Source organism: Peromyscus eremicus, chromosome 16_21 (genome assembly GCF_949786415.1).
Source record: "Peromyscus eremicus chromosome 16_21, PerEre_H2_v1, whole genome shotgun sequence".
In the NCBI taxonomy this organism is placed as follows: Eukaryota; Metazoa; Chordata; class Mammalia; order Rodentia; family Cricetidae; genus Peromyscus; species Peromyscus eremicus.
The window spans coordinates 38,674,589-38,691,151 of record NC_081432.1 but is presented as its reverse complement, the minus strand read 5'-3'; the positions used below and the strand labels follow the sequence as shown (position 1 = coordinate 38,691,151).

At 44.1% G+C, this 16,563-nt stretch overlaps 1 protein-coding gene across 6 annotated transcripts in view; it reads right to left on the bottom strand.

The window, feature by feature from the left end:
- Positions 1-11,056, bottom strand: part of Fam168b (family with sequence similarity 168 member B) — a 37,596-nt gene extending 26,540 nt beyond the window's left edge. For 2 of the 6 annotated variants that reach the window (XM_059244050.1, XM_059244051.1), the window contains exons 1-2: positions 10,561-11,055; positions 1,313-1,393 (exon numbers count right to left, since the gene is read on the bottom strand). In XM_059244050.1, the coding sequence (XP_059100033.1) occupies positions 1,313-1,382 (70 nt within the window). In that variant the 5' untranslated portion in view covers positions 1,383-1,393; positions 10,561-11,055. Of the gene's footprint in view, positions 1-1,312; positions 1,394-7,597; positions 7,727-10,560 lie in introns of those variants that run through there. The other 4 variants (XM_059244047.1, XM_059244052.1, XM_059244048.1 and 1 more) reach the window with 4 other exon arrangements.
- Between the last annotated feature and the right edge of the window lie 5,507 nt (positions 11,057-16,563).

Sequence of the window (16,563 nt, the reverse complement as noted above, 5' to 3'; positions counted from 1 at the left end):
ACACAATATCTACGATGCCCTGGCCGAGAGAGCTGGGTTTGCCTCACTTTCAAATCTGGCCAAACACTTCTCTCCCCTCTTCCAAGTTCAGTTTTATTCCCCCCCTTTTTTTTTTTTTTTAGAATTTTGTCCCAACATGGTTTTTTCCCCAGTCAAGGTATTTCAAACCCCAGATGAAAGCTGGGCATGATGACAAGCCTCCAACACCAGCTACTTCAGAGGCTGAGGCAGAGATTGCAAAGTCAAGTACTACCTCGGTTATACAGCAAATTCAAGGCCAGACTACATAACTGAGCAAAACCCTGTCTCAAAAATACAAAGGGGTAAAGATACAGTCAGCAGTAACAGGGAGGTAGCATGTACAAGGCTCTGGGCTCCATTATCAGTACTCAAAGGAGAAGGACCCACAATGAAACTCTAACATTACAAATAGCTACTTCCTGTTTATAGTCACCAATCAGGACAGCCATCTGCAATTTTTGACCAAAGTCCCAGTTCCCCAATGTTTCACTTGATGGTCTCAGCTCAGCTCTGACTAGCTTCACTCACTCAAAGTGAGGATACGGGACATTCCTAAGTTACTCCATAGGATCTCCTCCCTGTGTAGAGATGGAAGACAAGCTCAACCAGGACAAACCCCAAGAAGGGTGTGAACAGGGACTGGGAAACCACACTGGGCTTTCTTCTATGGCAGAGACCATGAGGCTCCTACTCAAGGGGGCTCAACCTCATGAATACTGAGAAAGTGAGAAAAGCGAGATGGAACGAGAAGTAGAGAAAGAAAGTCTTGGCCCCACCCACAGGAGCTCCCAGCTCTGGGCAAGGAGAGACACCTCTTGACTTTTCTTTCATGTATCTTCTTCTTCCTTCCCCAACTCAAGTTAGGTTTGTCCACTGTCTTAAGGTTCCTATTGCTGTGATAACGCACCATGTCCAAGAGCAACTTGGAGGAGGAAAGGGCTTATTTCATCTTAGAGCTTACAGTCCAGCATGAAGGGAAGTCAGGGCAGGAACTGAAGCAAAAGCCATGGCAGAGCACTGCTTACTGGTTTGCTTCCCATGGCTTGCTTAGCTTGCTTTCTTATACAGCTGGGACCAGGGCTGGCATTGCCCACAGTAACCATTGGTCAAGAAAAAGCCCCACAGGCAATCTGGTGGGGGCATTTTTGCAACTGAGGTTCCCTCTTCCCAAATGACTCTAACTTGCACTAGCTGACATAAAGTTAACTGGCACACCTCCTGTAAATTTTTATGCTACATGGACAAAAAGTGTTCAAAGTTCAATAATGAAAACAAAATTCAACTTGCTTACCTGGATATCCAATTCCTTTGGCATTTGCATAGGGAACCCCAGAAGACCCAGGACTATAAACAGGATTCATGATTTCAAGAACTAAAGGGAGGAAAAAAGGTGTTTAGCCAAGTTCTTGCTTCCAGAATTTTCTTCATTAGTCCCAAAGAGCAGGCAGCAAATGTTATTCTAGTCCACTATAAAACAATGTATTTTCTGCAGCTCCCAACCAACAGAGAACAGAAAATAAACACTGGATGTCTCAATAACCACAGGTGCTCAGTCAGGATCCAGTAGTCTTTTCTTCATAACTCTCTTCAATCCATCAGAACTAAGAAAAAAGATATGGACTACAGCCCACTTAAGATGCGCAAATTCTACAATTAGCCTCAATGCCCTTGTAACACAGTTAGATAAAAACAGATCCAGAACATGAATTATGCAACTGTTTTAAAGACATTTAAAGGGTCTGAGTCCTTCTTAATAACAGTCCTGGTCTAGAATGTGCAAGCAAGGCACTGGCTTCAATTGCCCACTAGGAAAAACGGCTGTCGTGAGCGTAGCACGACAGCTCTTATCTGTGATCCCAGCACTCGTGAGTCTGAGGCAGTAGGACACCACCATTCTAGGCTGGTGTGAGAGCCTGTCTCAATAAACGAACGCATTTCTAAGAGTATTAAGTGAAAAAAGCAGGGCACAATACTGCACCATGCACTGTGGTGCCAAGTCTGCACTCACAGATGGCACAAGAACAGTCACTCTTGAAGGAAATACATAAAACATGACTAGTGATCACTTCGGCATGGGGGGAGGGTTTGGTAGTCCTTTTTCACTTCTCCATCATGACTAAATATCTTCTTTTAAACCTATTTTTTCTAAAAGATTATTGTCTAGACACTCTGTTAACCTGCTCAATGTTTTGACATTTACTAATCTTTTCTCCTGCAAAGTTCAAGAATTTGCACAGCTATGATTCTACTCCATCTCCAAAAGAAGTAACATTTTCATTAGTATCTCCAAGAAGTGCCCAATGAGATTCAAGTGTGAGTTTGTACTATTCTTCATCTGGTAAGCCACTGACTGACTAGATGTTAAGAATTAAGGTGATGGGGCTGGAGAGATGGCTCAGAGGTTAAGAGCACCGACTGCTCTTCCAGAGGTCCTGATTTCAATTCCCAGCACCCACATGGTGACTCCCAACCATCTGTAATGAGATCTGGCACCCTCTTCCATATATATAATAAATAAATACATCTTTAAAAAAAATTAAGGTGATCTTTAGTTTAAAATAGGTGTATAAGGGGGTGGGGAACTACTACTGTTTAGTTTGCTGTGAACAAGCACACATGTGCATGCAGGTGTTTATGGAGGTCAGAGAGGGAGTTGGATCCCCTGAAGCTGGAGTTATAGGTGATTGTGAGGGACCTGCTGTAAGTGCTGGGAAACAAACTTGGTCCTCTTCAAGGCAAGAAGTGCTAGTAACCACTAAGACCTCTCTCCAGCCCCCGAAATTGCTCTTTTAAAAAAACAATAGGCCTAACAGTGGTGGTTCACACCTTTAATACCAGTACTTGGGAGGCAGAGGCAAGTGGATCTCTCTGAGTTCGAGGCTAGCCTGATCTACAGATTGAGTTCCAGGACAGGCTCCAAAAAGCTGTCCCAAAACACACACACACACACACACACACACACACACACACACACACACACACACAAAGTAAAAATAAAAAACATAAATAAAGTCTGGGCCTAGCAGCCTACAATTACATATGGGAGGGCCAGACAAGGATTCCAATTTCAAAGCCAGCCTGCTTCCCATTGTGAGTTCCCAGGTACTGGACAGTACAGGCCTATGGATGAAGAAAACAAGGGCCAAAGGCACAACAGCAGCAAAGTCAGTTGTGTGTTTTGTCAACTTTAGGAAAACACAAACTGGCAACTACCAATCCTCCTTCCTCTAAACGGCATGGGGCTTCTGTTTCAACTGTCACCTCTCAAGAAGTAAGCTCCTTTCTAACTCATTTTCTACTCGGAGCAGTGACTGCATTTTACTCTCTTAATTAAGTTCGAGACCAGCACAGTGCCATGTAAAGGCTACTGAGAAAACAAGGGCTAGTTACAGTTCCCTTCCAGACCAGCACAGTGCCATGTAAAGGCTACTGAGAAAACAAGGGCTAGTTACAGTTCCCTTCGAGACCAGCACAGTGCCATGTAAAGGCTACTGAGAAAACAAGGGCTAGTTACAGTTCCCTTCTAAGTCCACAGTCTAGAAAAAGCACCATCCAATATTTTCTGCAGAAACAAACAGAAAGATCTTTGCTATCCAATTATGGTAGCTGGGTTTTTTTTATTCTACTTACCATGTAGATTAGAGCTATTTTAAGGAGTAAGAAAACCTGTGATCAATGACGGTTTGGGACAAACCATGTTAAGGGCGAAAGAGAAAAGGGCACTTGGAGGATTGAGTGCAGAGAGTAAAATTTGGTGGCGCTCCTCCAAAAGGAGGAGCAGCAATGGGAAGCATGGCAGCACTGTCAGAGCCGAGAAGGGACAAGAGGCACTTCGGGAAAGTCAGATCACTCCAGAGAGGAAGGGTACATGCTTCCTAACGTGATTAAGAAGTCCTGCGGAATTAAAAACTGCAGGCTGTAACTGGGGATACAACCGAGAGGCAGTGCACCTGCCTGCCTAGCATGCTCTACCCCAGCACCAAGGGAGACAGATAAACTAGTACAAGACTGATAAAAGAAAACATTGCAGCTCCTCTTTCAACTTGGCAAAATGTCTTAAGTGTGCTGAAAGAAGAGCAGTAACAGTCTGTGGCCAAATGCAAAAGCCTTCCTTCAATTATTTATTCAGTGGTGAGATTCCCCTCAAAGATTGTGAGCCCCAAAGCAGTGGGAACTACCTCGTGTGGCTCAGTCTCCCTGCATCTCACAGTGCTCAGCACAGAGGGAGCTCACAAATACCTAGCTAACACAGACAGTACATGAGACTCCTAAGAACAAAATTTAACTCAAGGCATTTAAAGTCTAACTCAGAATTATCAAAGCACATCTGATTAGCGGACGTGAAATGATAAACCTATCACATCCAACTACTTACACTGTATGTACCCTCACATGACAAGAGTCCGTGCTACCTCTACACCCAAGGTGCATTGCTCCAAGAGTCAGAGAGTGCCAATACCTAATGTCCAGTCTACAGGAACGTCAAGGACTTCGAGGAATACATGGAATGCGACTATGCGGTAGCACACACACCCAAAGGAGGGTACTGTCAAGGACAAATGTCTGTTCTTCAGAAGTACGAACACAGTGAGGGAGGGGGTCGGAGATAAAATTCGAGTCACACTAAAGACAAGAGGTAGATTGTGTTTAGATTCTGGTTTACATGGAAAGATCTGAAAACAACAACCAACACCTCCATATTTTAATGAGATAGCTCAAAAGTGAACACTGGCTGGGTACCCAACAGTGTAGTTTGTTATTTATGGTAATGGTATTGTGTTTCTATGCCAATATGTAAATTTTTAGGAAGACAAAAGAATATAACAATATGAATGATACCTGTAATTTAAAGCATTTCTTTAAAAAGGGCAAATAACTGCAAAATGCTAATAAACTTTACTTCCGTGTGTGGGGAATATGACTGCATATAGTATCTCTCCACTTTCATTTATTTATTTACTTATTTATTTACTTACTTACTTACTTATTTATTTATTTATTTATTTATTTTGGTTTTCCGAGACAGGGTTTCTCCGTGTAGTTTTGGAGCCTGTCCTGGAACTCACTTGGTAGCCCAGGCTGGCCTTGAACTCAGAGAGATCCTCCGCCGCCGGCCTCTGCCTCCCGAGTGCTGGGATTAAAGGGGTGCGCCACCACCGCCCGGGGTATCTACTTTTAAAATGAAAAAAAAAAAAAAAAGACAAACACACAAAGACCCAGAGCACCAATCTACCTGTTTTTCTGGTGCCAGTGGTCAGTCACACAGCAACTACCAATCCCTATTTGGAGCTGGTGCAGACCAGATACGCCACCTCAAACTGAATGCAGGGGTAGAACTCTTAGGTCTCCCTTTAGAAATTACTCAATTGTGGGAACAGTAGGTGGTTTCATGCTTGCATCAGAACATACCAACCACACAATTACCTGTGAAAAGACTGCAAGGACTCCTCAACTACAAATTCAGCAATCATTACAAGCACATCTTTAAAATGAAAAACTTTCTTGAGTTTTCTAGAATCTGTTTTTATGGGGTTAGGGACTGCTCAGTGGTTAGAGTACCTAAGGTCCTCAGCTCCAGGATGGGAAAAAACAAAATTACAAAATAGACTCCTCCCAATTAAAGGAATCACGATAGATTTTTATTGTTTTTATTTATGTTTGTGCCTTATGAGTGAATGCCACGTGTGTGGGAGTGCCTGTGGAGGTCAAAGAGGGTGTCAGATGCTTTGGAGCTGGGGTCACACAGGCGGTTGTGAGCTGCCTGAAACAGGTACTGGGAAAAGAACTTCAGCATGATCAGGAAGCACTCTTAACTGCTGAGCCATCTCTCCAGCACCTAGTTTGAGTTTTAAAACATACCATGACCTAAACAATAGTTTTTGGCTGAAGTGGTAATTGCAAAATTTTCAAGGTTATGACAGTTTAATGTTTCATAGCAACAACACTGATTTCAGGGTGCTTTAATCATCTCTATCCAGAGGCACTAATAAATAAGCTACAGACTTATTAGGGGAAAAAAATCAATAGTGGAAAATTTTAGTGACGTCTGATGGCAAGGATAGAGTACATCTTTCAAGAAAACGCTCCACTCCACCAAACTCAGCTTTCACTGCTGTTTGCAACCTCCCAAGACAGCTTCACATATTTCTGCAGAGAATACTCAGACCTCGAAAAACATGCAGAACACAGACAGAAGCAGGTGCTGCTACTGCTACACTGAAATACTCATACTTTGAAACTGTTCTCAACCGGTCCAGAAAAATTAACTATCGATAGAAGACAAGTTAGGGAGACAACTGCCTTAAACCACAGGATCTACAAAAATTATTTTCAAAATGCACTTGTTTTATTTTTCTCAACTCCAATCACCTATCTCTGCACTGTTATGCTATTCTTCCCTCAGGGGTTAAAATCACATCAATACACTGGTCATGTTACCATTCTGTCTAACATTAAAATGGTTTAAAAGGCAGGTGTAGAGCTAGCCCAAACCAATCCGTGGCAGCTTCCTCCTCCCTGTGGTTCCAGACACTTGCCTTATACAGAGGGTCCCTTGCACTCTTAGGGTAAGGAGAGTGGAGGAGGGCAATTCTAGCAACTGCTTCCCAATCGAGACCTAGGTGCGTTACCTAGGTGAACACACGGGCAAGCAACTCAAAGCCTGCAGTGCCTGTTTACCAGATCTTCTTAACTTTCATTTGGTTGTGGCCACAACTAATTTTAACACCCTTAAAGGTTTTCTTGCATGTCAAAACATTCCAAAATGCTGCACGACTGAACTACAGACACTACCAAAATAAGCCTGCTTTATAGATATGAAAGACTTAAAGAAGCAAAATCTTGAACAATTTCCACCATGGCAGCTTCGGCATTAGGAAAAATAACCTAGATTTCTTAAATCTTAGCTGTCAAAGCAAAACCACCCTTTACCTCCGAACCTACCAAAGTTTCAAAGGCTGTCTAATTGCATGCACCAACCATTATCTCCTTTAATTTAAAATCCTGTCATACTTCACAAAGCAATCTCATCTTACACAAGGCGAAGTGGAGAGTTTAAGGACTAGGAACCATGCAACCTTTTTCTTTAAAAAAATAAAATTTAATGTGTGTATGCGCACGTGTGAACCTTTCATTAGCAAACCTTGCATGCAAAACAACCCAAGATATTTATGCGGCTGATTAAACACCAGCTCACACAATACAAGAGATACCGCAAGAAGAGAACACCCTGCTGTGAACCCGCTAGCAGGATGTCCTTTCCTTTCCTTTTTCTTCCCCCCCCCCCCAGATTAACCTGGACCGTGCCCCCGGAACGTCCTTTCCTTGCTTAAGGTACCCTCCGAAACCTGCGTTTTCCTCCAAGAGAGGGGACGCTGGGTCGGCGGCGGCAGGCCCCCCAAGCCGCCCGCGACCTTCCCACCCCGGCCCTGCACAGGCCGCCCCGCCCCCCCGCCGGCCCGCCGCGGACAAAGCGGCGCCCCGGCTCCCCGCGCGGCCCGACCAGGCGCTGCACAAAGCACCGCACTTCCGGCCCGCGCCCGCCCGGAGCCGCCGCCTCCATGCTCCCCGGACTTACCGTGGCCTGCGCCTCCGGGACCGGCGCGCGCCGGCCCGAGCCGGCACGGCGTGTGGCTCGGCGACGGGCAGCGCCCACACGACGCTCAGAGGCCGCCGACCGCTAGGCCTTGCGCTGCCTCCCCGCTCGCCTGGCCGCGGCCCGCGCTACCGCCGACGCTGCGCAGACACCGCAGCCCACGACCTCACTTCCGCCCGCCGCGCGCCGCGCGCCGGCCGGGGGCGCGCCGGGCACGTGACGCAGCTGCGCGTGCGCGCGCTCGCGCTCCGGGAGGTGTGCGCGAGGTGCCCGGATGCTGGAGCGCGCGCGCCCAGGCTCCGGGCCTCCGCTCAAGGCTGGAGCTAAAACCCAGATGGGAACGTAGCAAATAGTTAGAGCCCGTAGTAACTTCGGGAGAAAATGTATGTCGGTTCGCATTATGTTTACTTACTAGTTCCTTTTTATGTTTTTGGTTTTATGTTTATTCCTTTTTATGTTTTATGTTGTTGTTCTTTTTTTTTTTTCTTTTTTTTTAAGCTTTTGTTTTGTTTTGAACCAGGATGATCTTGAACTTACAGATCTGCCTGCCTCTGCCTCTAGAATACTGACTGGCATTAAAGCAGCAGCCACCATGCGCCGTCCGAAGATGGTAGTTTCATTTTGAATGATGCGTATCAGTGTGTAGCTCTGTGTGGGTGTGCTCGCGTGAGTGCTGGCGGAGGAGGGTTGGGACAGAAAAAGGAAGGCTGTGATCGCCTCCAGCTGGAGTTTTGAACCGCCCAACGTGAGTGCTGGGAACTTCTCTGAGCCATCTCACGGACTCCCCACCCGCCTTCTTAAAAGATGTATTCATTTTTTTAATGTGTGACTGTGAGTGTTTTGTATGTATGTGCACAGCTGTGTGTCCGCTTACTGCCCGCAGAGGTCAGAAGAGGGAGTTACAGAAGGTTGTGAATCAAGTGGGTGCTGGGAATCGAACCTGGGTTCTCTGCATGAGCAAGCAGCACCCTCCACCCCTCTTGCTTTTTGAACTCCCATCTCCATTCCACTGCTACCGCAGCAAGATTTTTACCCTGTTAAGCGTGTGTCTTGTCACAAGAGCTAGGAAATACCAAGCACTTAGAGCAAGCCCCAAACCACACAATCTTTACACAGCAGAAAAGCCAACAGAAAGAATGCGTGCCAGGAAATGTTTGAGAATAGAGTAGTAGTCAAGAGGGGCTATTTGCGGGTCATGGTGGTGAATGCCTTTTAATCCCAGCGTTCCCGAGCCAGAGGCAGGCAGATCTCTGAGAACGAGGCCAGCCTGGTCTACAAAGCAAGTTCTAGGACAGCCAGGACTATTACACAGAGAAATAGAATCCCTGTCTCCAAAACACAAAAACGGGGGTGGGGGTGGGGTGGGGTGGGATGAGAGTGGGGCCATTTAACTTCCTACCAGATATGAAAACATATTTAAAGGCTGCAGCCAATAAGCTCACCAGTGTATAGATACAAAAAACAAAACAAAAAAAAAAAAAAACAAACAAAAAAACCAATGAAATGTAATAGAAAATCCAGAAGTACACTCAAACAATTTGGAGAAGTTGCTATTTGATAAAGTATTTAAAATCACTGGGTGTTATCTTCTTTAATTTAAAATCTTGCCATACTTCACAAAACAGATCTTAACCGTTTGCCTAAATTTCCATGTTAATGTCTTGGCGGCCAGGCTGACAGCTGGCTCTACATAGACTACACAGACTCAGAGATCTGCCTGCTCCTCTGCCTCTCAAATCCTGGGATTAAGGACATGTGCCACCATGCCTGGCTTTTCTCACCAATTTTGCCACAGCAAGCAACGATGACTAGCTGGCATAAAGAAGGATTGTTAAATAAATGGTACTAGGACCAAAATGTAACTATCAGAAACAGTATGAATTGTAAGTCTAACTCCTGGATAAATTCCAAATTAAAAAAAAAACATACAATTTTTAATCATGGAAACATAAAAAAAGAAGAGAACATGGGGAATTCCTTTTTAAATGTGGAGTAAAGAATTTTTCTCTCAAAAGCCAGAAACAATGCCTATGAAAAACATTGGCTGGAGGGGCGGGCAGGTGAGCGGATTAACAGGTAAAACAGCTTGCTACCCAAACCTGTGGATTTCCAGAGCCCTGAGGATGAAAGAGAACAGACTCCCAAAAGTTGTTCTCTGACATCCACACAGGCCCCATGGACATGTGCATGCACATGCAAACACACACACACACACACACACACACACACACACACTCAACAAATTTAAAGAAAATTAATGTTGGCTGGAGAAATCACCCTAGGCAATATCAAAAGGCATATGATTAACAATGAAGCATATTCCACAAAGGGTTATATTAATCTCTTCAATGTTTGAGACCTTCAAGAAGCCACTAAGAAGCAGTCCCACTAGTCAGTAGAGAAATTAGTAGAGTTCACAGCAAAGGACATACAAATAGGTCTTGATAATATGAAAAAGTCAACCTTATCTCTAAAAGAAAAATTCAAGTTAAAATTTTGAGTCACAGGACTTTGGAGGCACAGATAATGAGGATTGCCTCAAACTTAAAGCACTCTGGTCTACAAGATGAGTTTTAAGTTCTAGACCAACAAGATCCTATATCAACAAGAAAAAAATACAACAACAACAAAGCAAAACTTTGAGGAAACAAATGTTAGGGTAGTATTTTTCACCAATGACTGAGAAGCATTAAAAAAAAAAAAGGCAATATCCTCTATTGGTGAGGCCACAGGAAATGGGCACCAAATTCAAATTGTTTTGGAAAGGGGACCATTTGAGATGTGTATCAAGATCAATGCACACAAAGCTTTTAGCCCAACAAATCCACTTCTGAAAGCTTGTCTATATAGCCTTCTCTAGAGCAACACACACACACACACACACACACACACACACACACACACACACACACACATACACACGGAGATTTATTAGAATGACTTACAGGCTGCAGTTCAGCTAATCCAACAAGGGCTGGTTGTGAACAAAAAGTCCAAGAATCCAATAGCTGTTCTGTCCACAGGCTGGATATCTTAGCTGGTCTTCAGTATACGCTGGAATCCCGAAGAAGTAGGCTCTAATGCTAGTGAAGGAATGGACTTGCTAGCCAGGTGAGAGCAAGCAGGCCAAGGGTAAAAGCTTCCTTCTTCCATGTCCTTATACACAGGCTTCCAGCAGAAGGCGTGGCCCAGATTCTAGGTGTGTCTTCCCACCTCAGGATTAAAGGCTTATCTTCCTATTTCAAATTAAGCAAAAGTCCAATCCCAGGTGTGCCCTCCATTTTAATTCTAGATGCAGTCAAGTTGATAACCAAGAATAGCCATTGCACACTTGTAAAATGCAACAAGTACATGCTCATTCCAGAGAGCATCCTTTACAACAGGAAAGTACAGGAAGCTCTGGCTGCTAGTCTGGTATCTGGGACAAATGGCTGTGCTGAACTTTTACAGCCTAAGGATGGGGCTGTTTCTGCCCCAGGACAAGATATGATCTGAGCAAGGCTGCTATTCATTCCAAGTATGGTCTGAAAGACTTCTCCTTAACAAGTTCTAATCTGTCTTAGGGCATCATGACACTACTGTAGAAGAATCTACACTTTAGCCAACAGGCTCCAACCGGCATCCGTTTGACCCCTGGTAACTCGCGATGTCTTTACAAAGCCGATCCCAAGGGAGGAAAAAAAAGCTCACGCTGTAAAAGTTATTCCTTACTGCCTTGAAAAAAACAAAAACAAACAAACAAAAGTATTCCTTAACCAACTGACAAGCTGCCCCTCTAGTCATCTAGATATGAGCCTGTAATGGCTATAGTGAATTGTCAACCTGATGGAATCTAGAGTCACCAGGGAAACGGTATGCCTCTGTAGGAGATTATCTTGATTGTGTTCATTGATGTGTGAAGGCCCATCTTACGTGTGGATGGGATCCTTCCTAGTGTCAGGAACCCTGGACTGTATAAAATGGAGAAAGTGAGCTGAATGTCGGCCTATATTCTTCCATCTTTGATTCTTAACTCTGGCTACAATGTGGCCAACTCCTTTGAGTTCTCGCTGCCATGATGGGCTATATAACCAGGAACTGTGGGTCATGTTGACCCTTTCTTTCTTAAATTGCTTTTGTTAGAATCTGTTTGTTTACTTTGTTGTTGTTTTGAGGCAGGGTTTTACTATGTAGCCCTGCCTAGCCTGGAACTCCCTATGTACACCAGGCTGGTCTCAAACTAACAGACTATCTGCCTGCCTCTGCTTCCCAAGCGCTTAAAGGCATGCACCACCACACCTGGCTTTGTCTGGGTATTTTCTCACAGTAACAGGAAAGGAAGCCAAAGGCAGTTGTTATTTTTTTTTTATTCCTGTGTTAAAATATCATGACCATAAGCAACTTATGGAAGAGTTTATTTTGGCTTACAATTCCAGAAATTTAGCATCTATAATGTAGGCCGTGAGGGGTGAGGGTATGGTGGTGGGTGGCTGGAGCAGGAAGCTGACAGATCACATCTCCACCTGCAAACACAAAACAGAGTGTGAACTGGAAACGGAGTTAGGCTATAAACACTTAAACCCAGCCCCCAATGACGTAGTTCCTCCAGAAAACCTGAACCTCTTAAATGTTCCATAACCTGCTCAAATAGTGTCACCAAGGAATAGGAATCAAATGTTCAAATACCTGAGCCTCAGGGACATCTATTCTACCATACGACGAAAGACCCCCACACAGGTGAGCACTTATTGCCTGCACAGAACCCTGTCCCGGCATAAAAGTGGGACCTGAGCAAGTGTGTGTAGGGGGAAAATCAGAAGAAAGATAATATTCATGAAGGGTTTCTTTATAGCTTTGAATCATGTCAATGTATCTACAATTAGATGTAAAATAAAAATCTCATATTTTTTTGGAAGTACAAAGAGTGTCAAACCTTCAGGATAAAGTCTGGCTGTCTCATATAAAACTAAACATACATCTACACACTCACCCTACAAATTGTGCTGCAGAAAAAATGGAATCACACATTCCTGCAAAGATTTGTACAGAAATGCTCGTCACAATTGGCTGATTACCACCTGAAACAAGGCTCCAGGGCACCCATCGCTAGGAGACAGGCAAGGAAGCTCATGGTTGTAAGAGCCTGAGGATACATTTCTGTCATTTCCCAAGCACAGCCATTATTAAAAATTACAGTCTAGGGCCGACAAGACAGCTCAGCTGGTAAAAGCATCCACGGTATAAGCCTGACGACTTTAGCTCAGTCCCTGGAGCCTACAGTGGAAGAGCTGATTCCTGAACGCTGTCCTCTGACCTCCACCTGTGTGCTGCAGTGGGCATGCGCCCTCCCCTCCCCACAATCACAATGAAATGTAAAACTGCTCTTCATGGTGTTTGTGCTACGCTATCCCCAGTAAGATACGAGCTCTGATAGCTTCATATATTTGTCGTGCTTGCTATGGACTTTAAGATTTTTTTGCTTTTAAGTTTTAAATTGTATCTATGGCTGTTTTGATTTCCATTTATTACATTCACGATGTAAATCCTTGTAAACAATTTTTTGACTGGAGTTTTCATGTACTGTGGATAGTTATCTCAAAATCAAATCAGCGGTTTTTCTAGTTTTAATTATTTGTACATCTGTATGGGGGCACAGAGGTTCATGCTTACATTAGTGCAGGGGCCCTCAAAGTGCAGAAGCGGATGTCAAATCATTTGTGACTGGAGTAATGGGAAGTTGGGAACTGGCACTGGGAACTGAACTGAGCTCCTCTGGAAGAGCAGTGCCCACTCTTTTTTGTTGTTCTTTGTTTGTTTTTCGAGTCAGGGTTTTTCTGTGTAGCTTTGGAGCCTGTCCTGGAACTCGTTCTGTAGACCAGGCTGGCCTCTGCCTCCTGAGTGCTGGGATTAAAGACATGTGCCACCGTCACCTGGCTGCAGTACCCACTCTTAATCTTCTCCAGCCCAAATAGGTGATTTGAAGAAATGGATTTGTAGGTTTGTTTGTTTGTTTGGGTCTCATACAGCCTGGGCTAGCCTCAAACTCATTATTTAGCTGAGGCTGGCCTTGAACTTTTGATCTTCCTGTACCTTCTAAAGTAAGAATACAGGTGTGGGTATGCCTGGTCAAGGTAAACTAGTTTAAAGCTTTTGAAACTATCAAATTTTCTCCAGAAGAATGGTATCAACTTACAGGATTTCTAGTCATCAGTTTGTCTGACTTCTTACATGTTGAATTTTCGCTATCTTTTTTTAGATTATGACTATGTTTATTTTTGTAGAATGTTGGCTGCATGTGCACTTTCTCTTCTGTTAATGACTTACTTATGAATTCATTACTCACTTTTTAGAGTTTTAATGTTTCCCTAGTCAATTCACTTGTTGTGAATTGTATGAAATAAAGAGTTGATAGGAAAATATGATGTTTTTACATCAACCATCTAGCTGGAGGCAGAGATGTATTATTATTTTGTTATTGTTGTGTGTGTATTTGTGACGTGCACGAGCACACCATGATGTGCACGTAAAGGCCAGAGAACAACTTTGTGGAGTTCTTTCTCTTCTTCCCAACTCAGGTCCTCAGGTTTATTCGCCAAGCATTTTATCCACAGAGCCATCTCACAGGTCCCAGATTGCAACGTTTTTGAGAAAGTAAAATTCTAGTTAAATTTATAATGTGTAGTTGAGCACAGGAATCTCTATCTTGTCCCTTTCTGAAGGGACCTCAGACTCTAGACCTTCTTACCTCTGCCTTCCAGGTTCTAAAACCACAGGTATTCACCACTATGTCTCACTCCACTTTCTTACCTAATAACTGGGGTAAACAAGGAAGTGGGGCTAGTCATGAGGTAATTTGCTTAAACTGAAGGCCACAGAGGCAGTTGAGTGTGTATGCATTCCAGTGTGGCTCCTCATTGCCCCCTGTTGTGCTTAGACTAGAAGCTAAACTTTCAGCACAGACACATGTGGGCTAGAGTGGCTGCTCACTCACCCACAGTGTGCCTTCTGAGAGCCGGTGCCCATGCTCACTCACCCACAGTGTGCCTTCTGAGAGCAGGTGCCCATGCTCACTCACCCACAGTGTGCCTTCTGAGAGCAGGTGCCCATGCTCACTCACCCACAGTGGGCCTGAGAGCAGGTGCCCATGCTCACTCACCTGCAGCAGGCCTGAGAGCAGGTGCCCATGCTCACTCACCCACAGTGGCCCTTCCTCCTCCTCGTCTTGGCAGGGAACTGGGACACAAAGCCAATTTCACTAAAGCCAGAAAACTTACTGGCAGACACTGCAGCCTCTTCACCAGTCCCTGGAACCCGTATTTATACCAAGCTGTATTCAAATACTACTTTTTCCTGTATTTAAGTTACCTTCCTATTATTTAAATTATTTATCTATCATCTATCTATCTTTTATCTATCTATCTATCTATCTATCTATCTATCTATCTATCTATCTATCTTCATTAAAGAAAATTTGTAGGGCTGGAGAGATGGCTGGACAGTTAAGACTACTGGTCCTCAGTGGGCACTTGCTCTATGTACGCATATTCTCATACAGACGTGTGTGTGTGTGTGTGTGTGTGTGTGTGTGTGTGTGTATGTATGTATGTATACATACATATAAAACTTAAAATGAAGAGAAAATTCAGTAGATGCAGGAAAGTAGGAAGAAGAAAAAAACATCTGCATTTTCTATTGCTGTGAAAAAATTATGACTCAAAGCACCTTGGGGAGGGAAGGGTTTATTTGACTCACATATCTTGATCACAGTCAATCACTGAGGGAAGCCAGGGCAGGAACTGAAGCAGAGACCATGGAAGAACACTGCTTATTTCCTGGCCTGCTTCCTTATACAAGCCGGGACCACCTGCCCATGGGTTGCATCACCCATAGCAGGATAGGCTCCTCAGTATCAGTTATCAATCAAGAAAACGCCTCCGTAGACTTATCCATGCGTCACTCTGATGGAGGGTTTTGTTGTTGTTGTTGTTGTTTTTGTTGTTGTTTTCCCTCAGTTGGAGTTTCCTCTTTCCAAATGACCCTAGTTTGTGTCAAGGTCACAAAAACTAGCCAGCACAGTGTCTATAGTTCTACTGATGCAGGTGAGCACAGGGACTGCCTGATGACCAGCAAGCACCTTCTCTCTGTCTCTGTCCCCATGGGAGCAGCACCCAGTGTCTCCTCTTCTGTAGGTAATTTGGGGTCGGGCATTTCATAGTAGAAGGGCAGATAAACAAGTCCATCTTAAAACAGTTTGGGGGTGTAAGAGCTGCGAGGGCAAGTGTTTCCTTGAACCAAACTATTCAAGGAAAACTCCTGTTTACTGTCTCACGTATAAGCACGAGGGGGCATATGCGCATGCTTAAAGTTAGAGGATATACAACCCACCAACTTAAAGATGGTCCAAAGCTATTTAACATTAAGCCCATCTGCCAATCACGGTAGGGGGGTCTACCTAATTTTTATCCAGGGAATCTGCTCCTCACTCTACCCAAGCTCATAAAAAAGGATGCTCCAAAAGGACGTGGAGGTCTTGGGTCTTATGCTTGCTCAGGCCTGTTCCCATTCTGGGGAGTACATTCTACACATTTTTCTTTTTAAATAAATGTACACTTTCATTACTTCTATGTCTTGTCCAATTCATTGTTTGAGATACAAACAACCTAGAAACAATATAATGAGACACACAAGGCACTACAAGGCACTATCATTCAAACAGTATGATAGTTGGGGTTTTTTTTTTGAGATGGGATCTCATGAATTCCCAGACTGGCCTTGAGCTTACTATGCAGCCAAGGATGACATGGGCTTCTTGTCTTCCTACCTCACCTCCCAAGTGTTGGGATTGCAGTTGTGTACCACCATGCCCTCCTAATGAGTTTGTTTGTTTACTTGTTTTTGTGACAATGACTATGTAGCTCAGGCTGGCCTCAAACTCATGAACCTCTTGACTCAGCCTCCTAGTTCTGGGA